Genomic DNA, 18,960 nt, shown 5'->3' with positions numbered 1-18,960 from the left:
ATATTACATAATGTATAATATTCTGAAATATCTGTTTTCCAAAGTACCCAGCTACATGTAAACATAGCCTGATTGTAGCCCAGGTTTTACTGTGGACCAGAGTTACAGTGTAAGTTTTTTGCCACTGTAGGTGATTTTATTACCTCGCCCCCCAAAGGGGAGGCAAGGGGTATTGTTTTTGGTTTGTTTGTTTGTTTGTTAACACTCTAGCAGCAAAACTATTGGTTGAATTCATACCAAATTTGGTTTATATTTTGCCAGTGACCCAGAATAGATTTCATTACATTTTGGGAAAAGTATGTCAAAATTAAATTTTTTTATGAATTTTTAAAATCTTTTTTTTTCCCATTTACTTATAATGGGCGAAATTTCACATGTCTGTAGCAGCAAAACTGTTGGTTGAATTTATACCAAAGTTGGTTTATAGATTGCCAGTGACCAAGAATAGACGTTATTACATTTTGGGAAATGTAGGTCAAAATTAAAATATTTTATGAATTTTTAAAATCTTATTTCTTCTCCCATTTACTTATAATGGGTGAAATTTCACATGTCTATAAAAACATCAATTTTGTTTTAATTTACTTCAAACTTGGCACATATATAGAGGGTATTGATATCCTGACATCAGCACATGCACAGACATGATGACAACAGCTGGATCGATGACCAAATAAGCTACAATACGTAAAAAGGGTGGGATTTGTTGTGCCATGCACCACTTGTTGTCATTTGTTTTGAAAACAGCTGAAATGCGGTAATAGTTTTCAAGTGTCAGATGTTGAATGAGAAACATATGGAAATGGGTGTGATTTCACTCCCTATACGCAACATTCCAGAAAATTATGTTGGATTTTATAACTTATAAAACTGTATTTGTGTGTATTATTGAATGACACTTTACATGACTTACCAAAGGAGAACCAGCAGCAACAGAGACATACTAAAGACGTACTATTATTGCTGATTTATGTTGCATTTGCGTCAGTGTGTGTGTAGTAACACATGCATCCTGTGCCTGTGGTTTCATGGTGTGGATAATTGGGCTGACTACAGAGAGAATGGCATGTGGCACCATAAACAGGGATGCTTACCAGATGTGATGTCTCATTTTTTTCTGATGGTTGTGCAATCTTAGAAATTCCAGAACTTATATCAATTGACCATAAACAGAGATTGAAAGGAATATATTACAGCTTCTTAATTATACTTTTTTCCCCCACTATCAGACACAGTCCCAATGCGAAACAAGACATTCATATGTAGTCTGGGGCATGTTAAAGTTGCCTCATCTGTCCGCATATGACCTTTGTAATGTGTCTCGTCCCACAGTTAGACATGCCCCCAGTGTCTCTTCTACTGTCTGTTACAGCTCTGCTAGTATCCTCAGAGCACCACTTCTTAACTGAGTGGAAATGCTGAAGCCAGCTGCATCATTATGTATGTGCGTGTCCTAGGGAGGAGGCCAAATCTGGGTTTTGGCAGCCAGAAGTGGTTGTGTGTGCGCACACTTACGAATGTGTATTTAGCCTCTGCGGTGACATTTTGATAGCAGAGGATGGAGGGGGCAGCGTGTTCTGTGGTGTAATCGCGGCAATGTGCTTTTCAGCTTGAGTGACGCTACATTACACAACATAATTATGAGGAACGGAGAAAGATTTCCTCACAGTTGTGTACAGTTGTCATAAATTTGCAGGATCCGCTGGTGTTGTTGATGTCAGTTTTATTTCCAACAGGTGTACGAGTTTGCTGTAAATGAGGCCCTGATACATCGGGTTCCTTTGGAGGATGGAGGCATCTCTCCCCAAAAAAAGAAAAGAAAACACAGGCAAGATTCTGCACCTCATACTACTCATACTATCTGAACAATACAAATGGGAGTTGTATTAGAAACCGTTGATAATGCATCTCATAAAAAAACATATCATTGAAAAGGAATCCATAAAACTGTCTACTTTCTACTACATCTGCCATAAACTGTCAGTTATTTTACTGTCTGAGAATCATATTGTGTTTTTGTGACTTTGCAGATTATGGGCAAAGATTCAGCTAAAGAAAGGTATTGTCATCTCAGATTTTAACATGATAGTATCTATTACCTATTACCTCATGTTGCCCTTACTCTGCTGGTCTGAGGGCTTTGTCCTCTGTTGCTCCAGATAATTCATCCAATCAGGTGTACAACTACCAGCCATGTGACCACCCCGACCACCCCTGCGACAGCTCCTGCCCATGTGTGATGACCCAGAATTTCTGTGAGAAATTCTGTCAGTGCGAACATGAATGTAAGTGTCACCTTTCACATTTACCTGCATCCCTAAGCTCTCACGCACTAAGTATCTGATTTATGCAAACCCATATTTTTTTTACTCTACTCAGCCCTGTGATTAACTTAGTCATAAGCCCATTTTCCTTTCAAGGTTTCAGTTACTATAGAGACGTTTTCTCAGGCCACAATGGAGCAGGGCAGCAGAATGTAAAACGATTCTGCAGTATTCTGGCAGCAGTCAGAGGAGAAACTGTCCTCTGGCGGGGATAGGTGGGTGTGTTTAACACAGAGCTGCGTTCACAATGAGGCATTTGCTGCAGCAGCAATGACCCAGAGCTGTGTTTTCCAAAATGGCCACATGGTGGTGGAATGCATTTTGTACTTTGGCCGTCTGTGGAGACATTACAGCTGAGGAGGAGGATAAGGAGAAGTAAACATTTGCTATGGTTTGGAAATGACGGTTTTGCCTCATTTGTTGTGGTTCCGTCACCTTCCATCCCCCTCCTCCTCACCCGACTGTTACCTTGCCTTTTCCCGTAGTCGAAGAGAGCCGGGGCCAAACAGGAAGCAGCCTCCAGTTGCACATGTGTGTGCTTTAAAAATCTGGAAAGAAATCAAAGGGATGTGACAGGCTCTGTGCCTGATATACAACATCATCTTCGACATCAGTATGAGTCAGAGAACTGCAGCTAAACAACTCCTAATGATTCAGACAAATAAAACCCACACAAGCCAGGAGTAGGAGGTTAAAATGACATCTGAGAAGACAAAGGCCCTTGATGCACACAGTTTTACTCAAGCAACCACAGCTAGAGCGAGATTTCAGTTTTTCTCCCCTGATCCTTCACTTCTTCTGCCTGGAGGGTGTTATGTTACACTCTGCAAAACTGTATTTCAGCATATTTGCCAGCAGAGGTCCCTGAATGATGAGCTTCTCTACATTATTCAACCACTAAATGTCTGTGCTGCATCTGCATTTTGAGATGAAATTACAGATCATAATCTTTTTGCTTCCTGCCAAATCATAGAGACTATTATCTTCCTTCATTGTTACATGAGATGTGCTTATTATTTTTCATGATGCAGCCACTTTCAGAGCAGCTGTATGTTGTTTTTTTCTTCTTTTTTTTTTTAATTATCTTTTTATTTGGAAAGGCAAATGTCTATCACATACATTAATTACAGCCTTAGTCATTCAAGAACATAAAAAAGGATAGATGCAGAAAGTTTGAGTGATTATGTCCATACTGCCCTTCCAGGATTTCCTTTTACTGGACCACTAATTTTCCAGTTAAAGCAATAACAAAACAAAACAGAACAGGGGAGCACACCACTTCATACAATCAAAACATCATGTAAAAAAAGAGGGAACGTTCACACAAAGCACAAGTACAGTCAAATGAAATCAGATCTGATTGGTCCAGATCTTATAAAATTTTTCTTTTTCAACTTTGAAGGAAAAAGATATCTTCACCATAGCATAAATCTCATAGACCAAGGGTGTCAAACTCATTTTAGTTCAGGGGCCACAGACAGCCTAATATGATATAAAGTGGGCCAGACCAGTAAAATAATATAAATAATAGGAAAAGAACTTATAAATAATATCCACTCCAAAGTTTTCTCTAGGTTTTTGAGTGAAAAATAAATAAAATTCCATAATGAAAATGTTTACATCTATGAACTGCACTTGAACATAACATGAACAAATATGACTAACCTGAAAAATAAGTGCAATTTTAACAATATTATGCCTTAGTTTATAATTTTTATCACAACTTATAGGTCACAGTGGGTCTTCAAATACACAAAATATTCAGTAACAGGCAGAATATTGGTACAATTCTACATACTTCTCTTAAGGCATTTTAGGTTGTTCACATTTTTATAAAAGGCTAGTCTGTAAATGTAAACATTTTTGTGTAGTTTTACTTTTTTTTTTTTTTACACAAAAAAAAAGAGAAAAATGTGCTTTTTTCATTATTTATAGGTTGTTATGATAGTATTCTACTGGTCTGACCCACTTTAGATTGAACTGACCTAAAATGATTTTCACATCCTTGATTGCTAATATCTTCAGTGTAATTTTTGCATTTCACAAATTCATCCCATGGGCCAGATTGGACCCTTTGGCGGGCCGGTTTTGGCCCCCAGGCCGCATGTTTGACACCTGTGTCATAGACAATTCCAATCTGCTAATCAGTGGTGGGTGGTTCTACTTTTAACCACTTCCTCGTGTTGGATTTCTTATTGGCTGCCAATAGTTGTATGTTGCTTTTGAACTGTTTTTCAGGTCAGAACCGCTTCCCAGGCTGCAGGTGTAAGACACAGTGCAACACTAAACAGTGTCCATGCTACCTGGCTGTGAGGGAGTGTGATCCAGATCTGTGCATGACCTGTGGGGCTGCAGACCACTGGGACAGCAAAGTGGTCTCCTGCAAAAACTGCAGCATCCAGAGGGGCCTCAAAAAGGTACAACAGAACACTTCAAGGTTTTTAAGAGGAAATTTAAAGGTTTGATATCTTTTCCTACACAAGAAGATTGGCCCCTCTTTAATATGACATGAGCTCCTCTGAAAATATTACTGAAAAATTTGGGAGGGTCTCTGAAATATTGGCAGTATATTATTTAGCCATGCATTTATATATTTCTGTATCATCATTATCATGGATCAAGCTATAAATCAGGCTGTTAGTCTATTAATGTATGTTTCATGCATGAATTTCAGCTATAACGAATAACTAAACAGACTGTGCAGACCATATTTATAAAAGACCTGATTTATTTTGTGTTATTAAGAAGGAATGGCTATTCCTGTAATATTACCACCTTGCAAGTCCCGTACTGAGATAAGCATATTAAGATCACAAGTCATGTAGAACTTCTTATATACTTTTAATCTTTATGCAGTAATTATTACGTGGATTTAGGGCCTAGTTGTGCTATATTATCTTTACACAATCTTTACACAGTGCTTTATTTAACAAGGTTCATATGTAAATAATATTCCATTTTAATTCTATATTTCTATAAATATTTCTATAAATACTTTTTTTTTTTTTTTTCTCTTATATTTCATTTTTCACTTGTTTGTGTTTTTTCTCTGCCTGTCCTTTTCTCTGCACTTGCATGATGTATTCTGTTGCTGTTAACTGTGAAATTTCCCCATTGTGGGATAAATAAAGTCTGTTATGTTATGCTATGTTATGTTATCTTATCTTATCTTATCTTATCTTATCTTATCTTATCTTATCTTATCTTATCTTATCTTATCTTATCTTATCTTATCTTATCTTATCTTATCTTATCTTATCTTATCTTACCTTACCTTACCTTACCTTACCTTACCTTACCTTATAATTACTAATAAAAAAAACAGTATGATACCAATATGCCTTCTTATGTGTAAGATCCACAAGTAAAACACTCCTTTTCCAGGGTAAAAAACAGCAGATAGAACATTCCTAGAGCACCTAATGTTCCTTCTTGTTGTTGTAAACCAGAAAATAAAAAATCGTCTGAATATTGCACTAATAGGCTATTATTTTCTGTAATGAACAGTGTATCTCCCCATGCAGACAGATGCGCAGCAGTGTTTACTATCTATCTGTTTTTGTATATTAATCATATCTGTTGTTTCTGAACACAAAAAACACCTGAAAAGCCACATTATACTTTGGACACTGGATCCACAGTGACCTTAAGTGGGCTTAAGTACACTGAGGTGACATTTGGTCTTTGATTTGACTTCTTTTAGCACCTGCTCTTGGCTCCATCAGACGTCGCTGGGTGGGGCACCTTCATCAAAGAGCCTGTTCAGAAAAATGAGTTCATCTCAGAATACTGTGGAGAGGCAAGTCCCTGCAGTTTAGTCGTTTAGCTTCATGAGTTCTTGAGTTTCACAGATGTTGTTAATTCAGTGTTTGTTTTACTTGTGTGTGTAGCTGATCTCTCAAGATGAAGCAGACCGACGCGGTAGGATCTACGACAAATACATGTCTAGTTTTCTTTTTAACTTAAACAATGGCAAGTAGTCCCACTATTCCTCTGTTGTCACTGTCCATCCATATCACAGTTACAGTGTATTATACAATTCTTAATGTTCTCTGTGTCTCTTAGTAGACTTTGTTGTGGATGCCACGCGAAAAGGGAACAAAATCCGCTTCGCAAATCATTCTGTAAATCCAAACTGCTACGCAAAAGGTAAGACAGTAAGGTGTCTATAAGGTTAACTAGGAAGTGATTGTAATTTTGTGTGAATTTGAGTGAATAATTGTATTTTGGTTGAATATACAGTCACGGAAAAATTATTAGACCATCAAAAGTCATCAAAAACAGTGGTTATGCAATCAAGTACTAACTCCTGTGTGTATCATGTGACTAAAACAGACAGAAAAGAAAACATGAATTGCCTAAAAGCACTGTTTTTGGCAGTAAAATGCCATAGCTATTGATGTAAGAACTGAAGTGATTTTGGTTATTATCAAGAAAACCATGAAAAATGGCTAGATATCAGCTTTTAAATTAAACTCTTATGAGCTATTTTTGTTGCTATCATTATATTTGTCCAAACAAATGTAAATTTAGTTGTACCAGGCATTAAAATGAACAAGAAATTGAAGAAAATATGGGTGGTCTAATAATTTTTTCCACGACTGTATATATGCAAAAGAAACATTATTTCACAGAATAAGCTGAAGCTGAAGGCTTATTTTGCTTATCCTGTTTTCAGCCCTTGAATTAAACAGAATACCAACAATGCCAAAGAAATAAAAACACATAAACAAGCCAAAATTAAGTCATAATCCGTAATGATTTTACAGTAAGTATTTTATGTAATTTCAAGCCAGACAATTTCAACTCATCTTGAAGTTAATTTCATAGTTTGATGGAAAAAAAAAAAAACAGAAACACATCTATGTTTCACATTTTTTATTACTTACTCTTAAATTATAATTCCCTTGTCTTAATTCTTGACTAGAAGTATTTGCAGTGTTTTTAAAATACCTAATATCTAGAAATTTTAGTACACAGGAATCTATAAAAAGTCTGTTTGCATGCTCATGATAACCAGCTTTATTTTTATTCTAATGGCTCTTCTTTTTTTTTTTTTAATGTAGTTTTTATTTAGTTTTGCTTGCACAAAAGGCATTTTACATACATAAACATATCTAATCAAACATCCCTATGTGGCATTTATGAAAAAATATGGATATCTGCTGTTGATATTGATTACAATTAGTCACAAATGAAACATAAATGACACTATAAAGAGACCCAACAAAAAAACATACATGTAGATGACCACTTCTGAATGCTAATAGCTCATATAATCATAGGGTTTATAGGGTTTGTTTTATACACATTTCTCCACACTTCAACCCAGTATAACGTGGTTTTACAAGTGAATAGTACATTATGTCTAGACATTTATTGCTCAATAAACCCTGTGTTTGTTCAAAATAGCAATAGATTCGGACAATTTATGTGTAATATACTGTATATGTGGTTTCCAACAGCGTTTATAATCATTGTGTTTCATACACTCGTTCAGTTTCAGCTGAAATGAAAGCTGTTGTTTGTTGCCTAATGTTGTGTTTCCTTAAATTTAAGTGGTAATGGTGAATGGAGACCACCGCATTGGGATCTTTGCCAAACGAGCTATCCTGCAAGGAGAGGAGCTCTTCTTTGACTACAGGTACAGGTTTATTTTTAAAACTCGACATCAGCTTCAAAGCTAAATTAAAAAAAAAAAAATCAGATTTTACATTAATAGCAGCATTGTTCCTTCTTGCGCTTCCTTTTTGTTATGTCTCTATACTGTCTCTATGTTTGTAGACATTGCATATTGAAAACTGAAAATAAAATATTAAAAAAAAAAAAAAATAGTGGCATTTATATCTGTAGGTACTTGATGCTAATTCAGACATTTCATCTTCCTTCCACAGGTACAGTCAAGCTGATGCCCTGAAATACGTGGGGATAGAGAGGGAGGTAGACATGACTTAGCTGTGACTGCTGCCTACCTCCATCTCCAGTCCTTAACTCTTCATCCACCCACTAATGCTTCTGTCCCTCCCTGCAGCATCACATCTAGCTGATGAGTGTCTATGAACAGTTACTGTCTTGGCCCTCTCTGCTGCACTTCCAAAAATAGAAGAGCCCCTCCCTGCTGTTTGCAGGTGCTCCAGCGCTGCAGACACTGCACCACCTCCTTTAGTGACAAATGTCAGCCCTCCCCCTCATCTGCCCAAACCTTGCACCTTGCAGGACTGTGCGCCAAGCTTATGAGACTAAACTATTTAAACTGAAAATACTATTATCTGTACTGTTTACCGCACCAAGAGGATCACACATGTTTTCTTTCATTTTTTCCATCTTGTCAGAGCAAAAATGTTGTGATTACCCTTTATACATCGTAGTGTTAATCTTTCAGCAGTTTTGTTCCTGTACTTATAGACTGGCTTTTGTTTTGATCTCTCATAACATAATGCAAGCTTTGACATCGTACCTAATGATGATCGGTGAAATGCATGTGCTATCTCTTGGAAAACAAAGAAATAAACATGTTAGTTACCACTTTAGCTTCAGTCAGATGCTGCTCTGTGCAGTCTGTCAGTATTGTAGTGTGATGTTACCCTCTGATTGTTCTTCAAAGGGACTTGACCAGGTTTGACAGCTTCGTATGTTCTTTTGTGAACCTGTTTCAGCAGTTAGCATCACCACCACATCTATGGCAAGATAAGTTCTTGTGCATTTATATCATTCTCTGCAAAAATAGGCAACCAGACGAGAAACCGACTGACTGAATGTAACTGTAGTCGATGGTGAAGAGATCTCATTCCTCCTAATTTTACACATTAATCCATTGTATTGGTACTCAGAGTAATGTACATGAATATCTAACAGTTATCATGTTTACATAATTATATGCCATCACACTTTGTGAGGCAAATAACTAATTAAGCAGTCCTACAGTAAATGTCTTCCTTTAAAATATAATAAGTGCCAAATGATTCCACACAGAAAGGTGAAACATTGTGGATGTGTTGCATAATTCACAGAGCTTTGTTTAAGATAACCATTGCAAGGTTACAACCATGAAAAAAAGCAAAATTATCAGTGTTTGACCAAATATTAAACTCCCCTACATGTGAATGTAAGATACCATTTATTAGAGATTTTTTTTTTTTTAGGTCCAAGTTTGTTTGTTTTTTCATTTAAAAGCCCACATTGAAATGAGATCTTTCTCAATGGAAATGAACAAAAAATGGAGTTTACTGCTATGTACAGTGTATGCCTATAAAAATAAAAGTTTAACTTTATACATTAATACATGTTGCAGTCCTTGTGTGTTAACCCACTAAAAAAATGACATGTTTTCCTTCAAGCTTCTTTTATTGAGGTGGTGGTTTGGATTTAGGTACCTTCATTTACACAGTAATGGTCATTTACAGTGAAGGTATTACAAAATAAATTGAACATACTGAAGAACAATTAAAAATAAACTTAAGTGTAATCACAAACATAACTGTAATCATCACTTCTGGTACCTGTTGCAGCAGGATTGAATTTGACGGTGCAGACAAGTGTAACCTGCTGGTCTCTCCCTCTGGTGCTTTATCATCAGATGTGATACAACAGTGGACAAGGTATCTGCAGATTTTTATGGCCTTTAATGGTATTAAAATAACTACAGTTGCTGCAATATGAAGCAGATTTTTAAAATTCACATTACACACTGACTTTAACTGTAATTGACAATATTCTATCTGAAGCATTAAATACTACTTTAAAACCCTCATATTCTCCATTACAAATCTAGCAGACACCCTGTTTGAGCTAACATCTTGCTGACCAACTCCCTCTACTGGCCGTCTTTATCTTACTCTGTTTTATTTGCATCCTTGCCTCCATTATCAAGATGCAGGACATTTGAAGATCACATTGTGCTTCAATGTCACTTGAAATCTGAGTCACTCATTCATTAAAGCCTTGCTTCACTGTTCTACAATAAGTGAGTTTTATAGATGGAGTGGTTTTTTAAAAAAATCTCAGTTATTACTTAACATCAGAACGTCGTATCTTGGGCAAACTATAAATACACAAACAATTAAACATCCATTCAGTCGCACATACACACGCTCAGGGACCACGCATGAGTTAAATAGTGAATTGCATGAAGTGACACTGCTAGGCTGAATGTTTACATCGACTTTCCCATGAAATCAGTGAGGTGTATACATTTATACAATGCATAACATGACTCTTGCCCACTAGGCAACAAAAGCATACAACTTTGTTTGGTGTCTAATATCATTTTTGAGTTGTGATTGTCCATTTAACAAAAACACAGACTTCCTCATTCTGGCTGCAAATCGACAGTTTCACACAACTTTCACTTGTTTCTTCACTTCTCAGCACATTCTGAAAAATATAGCCTGTATATGCCTGTTTTGGCCATGTCTGTACATTTTCATACATTACTGTACAGTATTAGCAAGTCCTGCATTTACAGTAACCGCAGTTTTTACATCCACTGTACATTCTATCTCTGTACAATTCTGCACAGTCCTGCTCATCTGCAACAAAATCAAACCAGTAATGTTGCGTTTTAGATGTGTACTACTGCTACAGAGAACAAGTACTGTACTTTCTATGTCCTGAGCATTCTAAAAAAAAGCTACCATGGCTAAATTACTTTCAATGTTGAAGCAGCCTACGATGAAAACATCACTGCCGTCTTCACTGTAGTGTCTGCTCATACATTACAGAGTCAAAAGATTTACATTCAGATCACTCCATTTAACAGATTTTAACTAGTTTTGTACAAACCGAAGGAATAAAAAAGTCACTTAACACATTATTCATATATTCACGTATACACCCATTACATCTTAATTGCTATTTTTGCAAATTAAACATTAGCATCATTGGTGACTGAGAGAAGCTCATATTATGGCATGTTACTGCAAAGTGCGGTCATGCTCTACATATGCATAGCCGATATATGGCGTTTGTTTTTTATGTGTTTTGTTTTCATTTTGTTGTTTTTTTTAACATACACAACAGTGCCTTAGTGTCAAGAAGCGTCAAGTGACTGATGGAAGCCTGAAGCTTTGGTTGCACCCAATGTCAAATGGAATTTCATCTTTGCCTGAGAAGGAAATTTCATTTAACTATAGGTAGAGTATTTAATTCACTGAAAGCAGCTAAACAAGCAGCAGCAAAGACAGCGCAGTCAGTCACTGTCTTGCAGAATATCCAAAAATATTCAAGCAGTGTGAGTTAAGTAAATGATCAGCATTTACACTTGTGGCCCTCTGTACATATGTTTTTGTGTTAGAGCATGTGTGTTTATATGTCTCCGTGTGGCTTTAAGGAGCCAGCGTTTCCTGAAGGATGTTTATTATTATTACTAAAGATGAGAAGTTTGTGAGAAATCTGATCTTTGTGCAATACAGTCACCGGAAGTGCCTGCTCTGACAAAAACACTGTAGCACCGAGTTACTGGAAGCTTGACCTTTATATGCGTAAGCACTAGAAGTAAGTCAGACGGAATGCAAGTACGAATACCACCCTGTCCTTAGTTAGTGTCATCAGATCAACTTTTGTTTTGATTCCGCAGTAGACCAACAACCGTCCTCTGTTATTTCAATACCTCATCTGTTAGCTCTCACACCTAGAGGTTCAGTATCTTCATAAAAATAAATAAAAAAATAAATAAATAAATAAATAAATAACACTCCCATTTCTAAAGCCCCATGGTTGAGAATCTGAGCATACTGTTATTGGCAAAGCTGCTATCTACTGACACTATGGCAATTCTGAATCACCTACATGTGCCATTCTGTATAGGTAACGCACTGTTGTAGGCGGCAATACAACAAATATAAGCATATATACCTTTTACAGTCTTTATATGTGTCATCTCAAAGCTTAACATTTCAAAGCTCCATGCTTGTCAGTGTGTTCTCTCTCCAGGTGGTTGGCTTTAACAGTTTTGTTTTTTAAATTTGGATTTTTTTTTTTGTTTGTTTTTGTTTCACTGGTTCAGTAGAAAAGCTCTCAGATGTGCTCACTGCTAGAACCCACAACAGATCATCTACAATGTCAAAAATGGCTCAAAGAGAGATTGTCATCAAAAGGTGTATATTCGATGGAAATAAATCTATATAGTAACTAATGATAGTTTTAAACCATCTGAAAAAATGCAATCAATAAAAGACTGAAGACTTGTGTGTTGGTTATTGATAGACATCCAATAAAATCATGTTCCCACAGTGTCTAACCTAACCCTATCTGAATAAGCTATTATGGTTCCGTCAGATCAAGCTTGCTCAGATGAGGCACTTCAGTAATTCACCCTGCAATACAGTGTGAGACTTGTTGGCTACTCACGCAACATGGGGCTGAATTTGATCTTTGAACCCAGCAAAACTAGAACTTACCAAAATACATACTATGTAGAGCACCAGGCATCAGATCCCACTTAACAGGGGAGAGAACAAAAAACAAAATGAAAAAAAAAAAAAAAATAGTCGAGAGAATTAGAAAACTTAACGCAGGTATCTGTGGTTGTTGTAAGTGCTATTTCCCTCTTCCCAATCCCCCCTCGAGTCAAAACCCCACCCATTGTCCCATAAGTCCTGTGATGCTAGTCGCTCCTGAACTCCTCTTCGATTTCTGGGAGGTTCTTTTTTTCTCTCCGAAGGGTCTCCGTCAGCGGCCTGGAGCTACTGGGAGACTCCAGGTTCTTGGGTTCATTGGTGTGGTAGCTGCCTTTCTGCTGGTACGCATAGACGTAGATGCTGTACAGACCTCCAAAGAGCAGCACCAGGGCCAGGATGACAATGACTGAAATATAAAAATAGCTCCGTCAGAGGTAATTTGCAACACAAAGAGGAAAGAGGTGCACTGAGAAATACTGATGAGCAATTCTGGTGCTCTGTTTTCCACTTCAGTAGTTTAATTGTTGGGGTGGATGGATTTCTATCCCTGCAAGTCCTGCTTTACATAGGTAGGCAGTCGAATATGGCTACTGTGCCTTAAATGTATGTGTCTGTTGTATCATTGTTTCATTACAGTTGCCATTATTATTGTTGCTATTGGCACTGTTATTGTTAAGGTCTCATGTGAGGGTTTCTTCCTTTCCTCTCTTTCCCCCATGTCTTTTCCTGTCAGGTCCAGCATCAAAATGTGGTTCAACAAAACCCAAAATAAAAAGAAGCCTTATACCAGTGGTTTCCAAACCTTTTTTGGTTCATGACCCCATTTTAACATCACAAATTTCTGACAACCCCAGACATTCAAAATGGAGACTTTTTTTTTTTTTTTGCTAAAATTTCTTTTTTTTTGATCATGTATTAGTTTGCTATACTATGTTGCAAATAAACGTTAATTTTAGATGACATTTAGGCTATATAATCAAGGTTCAAGGTTACTTTATTTATACCCGTGGGTAGATTTGTTTTGCAGTTGAGGTGATTGCTTTGGCATTACAGCAAGACATACATTGAACATGTTAGACATGTACTTGATCGAGCTTACAGACAGGACAAAAAGTGCTCAGTGTTCCACCATTCATTAGTATAGCAGCATGGATAAATAAAGAATAAAATAAATAAATAGGATCAAATAAATAAAAACAAGATGCAATAAAACACAATAAAAACCCAGAGGAAATAATAACAGTCTGGGATAAAAAGCCAGGATAAGAACATAAAAATTTAAAAATTTGAAGTCACAATAATAATAAATAGAGCAAAGAAATAGAACAAATAAGTTGATAAAGTGCAATGTCACTATTTCTTATTGAGCTCAGTGACAGCGACAGGAACAAAGCTGTTTTTATAATGCTGTTTCCTGCACCTTGGGACTAAGAACCTCCGTCCAGAGGAAAGGAGCTTAAATTCACCTAGTAAAGGATGGGAGTCATTATTAAGAATTGATGAAGCCATCCTCTGTACCTGTTTAGTGTACAGGGAGGCGGGACAAGACTGGAACTGGGATAATGTATATTATTATGGACAGAGGCAGAAAAGCCAGGTGTAGATTACTGCAAAAAGGCAGAATTGTACTTTCCTTGGTCAGGATATGTACAGTCAGTCCAACTTGGATTTACAGGGCTGACAATTAATACTGAACAAACAAGAACTCAAACTATGAATTATGAAAGAGCTGCAGCATCTGAAACTGACCACAGTGCTTCAGTTTCAGCTTCACAGTTTGTCATGTCTTTTATGCTTTGGGATTGTCTCTCTCAACTCACCATACATTTTTTTATTAGTAAGTTTTTATTTTTATTTTTATCAATAACTAGAAATTTCAGGCGACCCCATTTGAATTCCAGGCGACCCCATGTGGGGTCCCGACCCCAAGGTTGAAAAACACTGCCTTATACACTTTATGAAGTTCCTCTTGGCAAAGCAAATTTGTTCAGCATAAAAAGGCAACCAGACCACCATTCTGCTGTTATGATGCTGGACAAGACAAGTTAAAAGAGAAAGAAAAAAAAAAGTATATGTCTGTAATAATTTTAGTCTTGTGTTTTCTTCTGCCTTTCACAACAAAAACTGCTTTTCACTGACAAACTCTATATCTTTTAGTGCCATTAATGGAGGATTTTTAAAAGCAAAAACAGCAGAGACTAATTTAATGCAGTTCTAATCATAAAACAGATCGACAAAGTCTACAGGGTTTGTGATTTTAGAGCTAATCTGGGACATGGAGAGAGGCTTTATTAAGTAATATCTTTCGATGGATTCTGACAGTATCAGGAGGTTTCAACACTGATTTGCTCCATTCTCTTCATCTCAGTCAGTATTTAGGTAGCTGAGTAGGAACAGGCTGTAGCTGCAGATGGCTTAGTTCAAGCTGCAAAAGGTTTAAACCTCGGCGCTGCTCTTTTCTGAATGTGCTGTTTATGTTTCTATTGTGTTTGCTTGATTTTCCTTTCACAGTCCAACAACTTGCAGGCATAGTAAACTAGGAACATGAAAGGGCCTGTAGGTGTAGGTCTATTTGTCAGTCAGCGTGTTCACTGTGTAATGGCCTGCTGAAATGTCTACAGTTTTCCCCTGTTGCTCTGCCAGTGCATGTTAGAAAAGGCCTTAGGTTCATAAGCCTTAACAAATGAGCATAAGGAATGGATCTGTCTGTCTGTGCTGTTGTAGGTTTAGAATATGAAATCCTATTTTGCACAAAATATTGTATATTTAATAAGACATTCTTTAGTATCACTCAGGCAAAATATGTTCCACAGCAAAACCTCGGAGTAAAAAATAAGGCAACATGCATGGTAAAGAGGGTATGCAAAATGAGTGTCTAAGTTATTTCTGTGCAAAAGGGTGCATCAAACTGTGAAACACTCCCCCCGCTCCCCACCTCCACCCCAGTTTCGCAACTGTGCACAGGTGGTGATACCCAAAATACTATTTTACAATTACTTTGAATACACAGCCTGACCAAAAAAAGTCCCCACCTGGATTTTACTCAGCAAATAGGTCAGAGCCTCCCATTGGATAATTACTGCAGTGGCTAATATGCTTCAGCTGCAACAAGTTATTTAACCACAACTGATGGTGAGAGTAGCTTCTCATTTCTTCAAAGCTATCAGAATAAACACTGGACAATGCTTGTAAGACACACGGATTGGCCACCACAGAGTCCACATCTGAACCCCATTGAGAATCTTTGGGATGTGATGAAGAAGATCTGATACAACCATTTGTCCTCCATGATCAACACATTTTGGCAAAGCAATTAATCCAAATATGGATGGAAATTATGCTGTGACATTTGCTTTACATTGCATAAGCACCATATGGCATATAGGATGGCCCAGCAACAGAGAATGATTATAAGGCTACAGAAGAGGGCCATTCAGCATGAACAGTCTGATTTTATAGGTAAGTACAAACCTGATCCAGTCTTATTTCAACCTTGATTTTTTTTTTTTTTTTTTTTTTTTTTGGGTTGAGCACATTTTGTTTAATTTGTCCTTGGTGTAATACTACATACGCACAGCACCAAGATAGATGGGGATTCACAATATAATCACTCCTCCACTGCAGTGACTGAAAAATCTGAGTTTTTATAAGAAACCACTAATGCGTATTGTCTAAATCATGCATGCTACTTTATTTCCTGCTTTGAAAACAAGTGCATTATTGTAATTTTCTAAAAGCCCTGTATTTTATCTCATCGTTTTGATGTCTCCTTCATGGCCATTTCATCCTGAATATCCAACAGGGCTGAGGTCTGATAAACAAGTGGGTGATTGTTGGGATGCCTGAACTAATCTTTAATGACATGCTATGTTCTGCATTAGCATAATACCTCTGAATCTCAATGATCTATTGAGCCAAAGCGTCTATCAATGATAGAACAGTAAGCCGGGCCCATGCAGACTAAATATAGTTGATCCGGTAAAGGTCTCAGACAGGGGTGGAGCATGGCATCTCTGTACTGCTGTTTAATCCTGAGACTCCAGCCTCTCCTGCTCATCAGGGGGAACTGCTCTACTTTATTCTTTCATCTTTAATACTCTGCTGCCAATGCTGTGTTGTCCTCTCTGCCATTCAGAGTGTTATCTTGTAATAAAATGCTGTAAGGTCTTGGGGACTAAATAAGCATAGAAATATATTATTTTACTCAATCCAGGTCAACAAGTTCTTTTCACTCACATCTCACCTGAAGGTTGTGAACAGGATGAGATGTGAACACTGCATAGAAATTAACAGCATTCATTAACAACATTATCAGCAGCAGATGCTAGTGCTATATTTTGGTGTTAGATCAGAGTCTTAATGGCATACATCTGGCTGATGTTTATGTATACTTAGACTCTACTAGTGTGAATTGAAAGAGACTTTAATCGGCATCAAGATATTATCAGAACAATATCTAGTATGTTCAGCCATTTATTTTTACCCCGCACTCTGAAGGGGAGGCAAGGGGTATTTTTTTGGTTCGGTTTGATTGTTAACACTCTAGCAGCAAAGGTCTTGGTTGAATTTATACCATATTGGGTTTATAGATTGCCAGTGACCCAGAATAAATCAATAGATAAATCAAAGTTCAATTTTTTTTTTGAATTTTTAAAATCTTCTGTTTTTTTCTTCTATTTACTTATAATGGGCAAAATTTCAAATGTCTGTAGCAGCAAAACTTTTGGGTGAATTCATACTAAATTGGGTTTATAGATTGCCAGTGAACCAGAATAGATGTGGTTACATTTTGGGAAAAGTAGGTCAAAGTTCAAATTTTTAATGAATTGAAAAAAAAATTCTCCCATTTACTTATAATAGGTGAAATTTCAAATGTGTGTAGCAGCAAAACTTTTGGGTGAATTCATACCAAATTTGGTTAATAGATTGCCAGTGACCCAGAATAGAAGTGGTTACATTTTGGGAAAAGTAGGTCAAAGTTCAAATTGTTAATGAATTTTTAAAATCTTTATTTTCCTCCAATTTACTTATTATGGACAAAATTTCAAATATCTATAAAAAAAATATCAATTTGTTTCAATTTACTTCAAACTTGGCACATATATGGAGGCAGTTGATATGCTGACATCACCACATCCATAGACATGACAACATCAGCTGGATCGATGCCAAAATAAGCTATAAGTGCGAGGGGTGGGGTTTGTTGCACCTGGCACCACTTGTTCTTTTCTGTTTTGTTCTTGTAATCTTGTAATGTAGACTAAAAATCCAATTTCACTCTGAAATAATAATTTTAATTCAAGATTCAAGAAGGATTTTAGAGAAATTTAGAAAACTGATTTATGTCATCTGTAACAGGAGAAGAGGTGAGTAAGAAATAGACAAATGAGAGAATGTCTTTTAAAATTACTTGAATAATCCACTAAATGTCAGGTTACTAAACATATTTTCAAACTCAGAATTCATCAAGAAACACAGAATTTATTCAAAATCTTACCTGTTATCCAAAAAAGCCCTAGATCATCATGGATATACAAATACTCTGCAACAAAGAGACATAAGACAAATAATTGAATGAAAAGAAAATTATAGTGTCTCTGTGTGCTGATGCATTATGCAAAAAATGTACCCACCTATGCTAGTAAACCAGGGGTCGGCCTCCCATGGCACATAACCCAGGACAGGAGGGAAAGCACCGCAGTTGGACTCCGAGACGTAGCCTTGTGTCGTTACCGGAGGATCTGTTTCATTCGGACGGAAGTAGGCCTTTAGAGGAGCGTAGACGTTGTATCTCACCCCAGATATGCAGCCGATAAAGCCTGGAGCATTATGCCTCTGGATCTCATAGTCAATATCACCGACCTCTGCAGGGAAAGATAGACAACAAACAGTCAGAAGAATTCCTACTTTTAATAATACATTGAAAGGGAGTATTTAAAGTGCTACAAAGCCTGATTAGCAAGTGGTAAATTAGACTTTTACCCATCACTCTGCCCATGAACATGGACTTTGGAGAGTCAAACCTGGCATCTTCCACCAACGTTATCTTTTCAACTATGGGCTCCATGTAATCCACCTGGAAGCAGTAAAAAATACGCTTTACCTGTTAATAGTAGCATTATTTTTACACAACATGAATCACCTAAAGGAGTGATATTTTGGTTTTTTAAATGGAATTATGCATTTTAAAACATTTCGCTGTGGTTTACATAAACTGCAAATGCTATACTTGGGTCTGA

The 18,960-nt window shown here is 36.8% G+C and overlaps 2 protein-coding genes across 7 annotated transcripts in view; one reads left to right on the top strand and one right to left on the bottom strand.

Annotated features, from left to right (window-relative positions):
- The window catches only part of ezh1 (enhancer of zeste 1 polycomb repressive complex 2 subunit), a 29,802-nt gene extending 20,199 nt beyond the window's left edge, over nt 1–9,603 (top strand). For 2 of the 6 annotated variants that reach the window (XM_030141836.1, XM_030141837.1), the window contains exons 12-20: nt 1,737–1,828; nt 2,031–2,059; nt 2,160–2,285; nt 4,563–4,741; nt 6,028–6,123; nt 6,215–6,296; nt 6,390–6,473; nt 7,884–7,968; nt 8,219–9,603. In XM_030141836.1, the coding sequence (XP_029997696.1) occupies nt 1,737–1,828; nt 2,031–2,059; nt 2,160–2,285; nt 4,563–4,741; nt 6,028–6,123; nt 6,215–6,296; nt 6,390–6,473; nt 7,884–7,968; nt 8,219–8,279 (834 nt within the window). In that variant the 3' untranslated portion in view covers nt 8,280–9,603. Of the gene's footprint in view, nt 1–1,736; nt 1,829–2,030; nt 2,060–2,159; nt 2,286–4,562; nt 4,742–6,027; nt 6,124–6,214; nt 6,297–6,389; nt 6,560–6,928; nt 7,552–7,883; nt 7,969–8,218 lie in introns of those variants that run through there. The other 4 variants (XM_030141840.1, XM_030141841.1, XM_030141839.1 and 1 more) reach the window with 4 other exon arrangements.
- A 716-nt stretch (nt 9,604–10,319) lies between these two features.
- Nucleotides 10,320–18,960, bottom strand: part of cntnap1 (contactin associated protein 1) — a 29,700-nt gene continuing 21,059 nt past the window's right edge. The window contains exons 21-24 of the mRNA XM_030141835.1: nt 18,704–18,797; nt 18,355–18,585; nt 18,219–18,263; nt 10,320–13,127 (exon numbers count right to left, since the gene is read on the bottom strand). Of these exons, the coding sequence (XP_029997695.1) occupies nt 12,928–13,127; nt 18,219–18,263; nt 18,355–18,585; nt 18,704–18,797 (570 nt within the window). The 3' untranslated portion in view covers nt 10,320–12,927. The remainder of the gene's footprint in view (nt 13,128–18,218; nt 18,264–18,354; nt 18,586–18,703; nt 18,798–18,960) is intronic.

This window comes from Sphaeramia orbicularis, chromosome 8 (genome assembly GCF_902148855.1).
Source record: "Sphaeramia orbicularis chromosome 8, fSphaOr1.1, whole genome shotgun sequence".
Lineage (NCBI taxonomy): Eukaryota > Metazoa > Chordata > Actinopteri > Kurtiformes > Apogonidae > Sphaeramia > Sphaeramia orbicularis.
The sequence above is the reverse complement of the archived record's forward strand: the minus strand, read 5'-3'. Positions and strand labels throughout refer to the sequence as shown.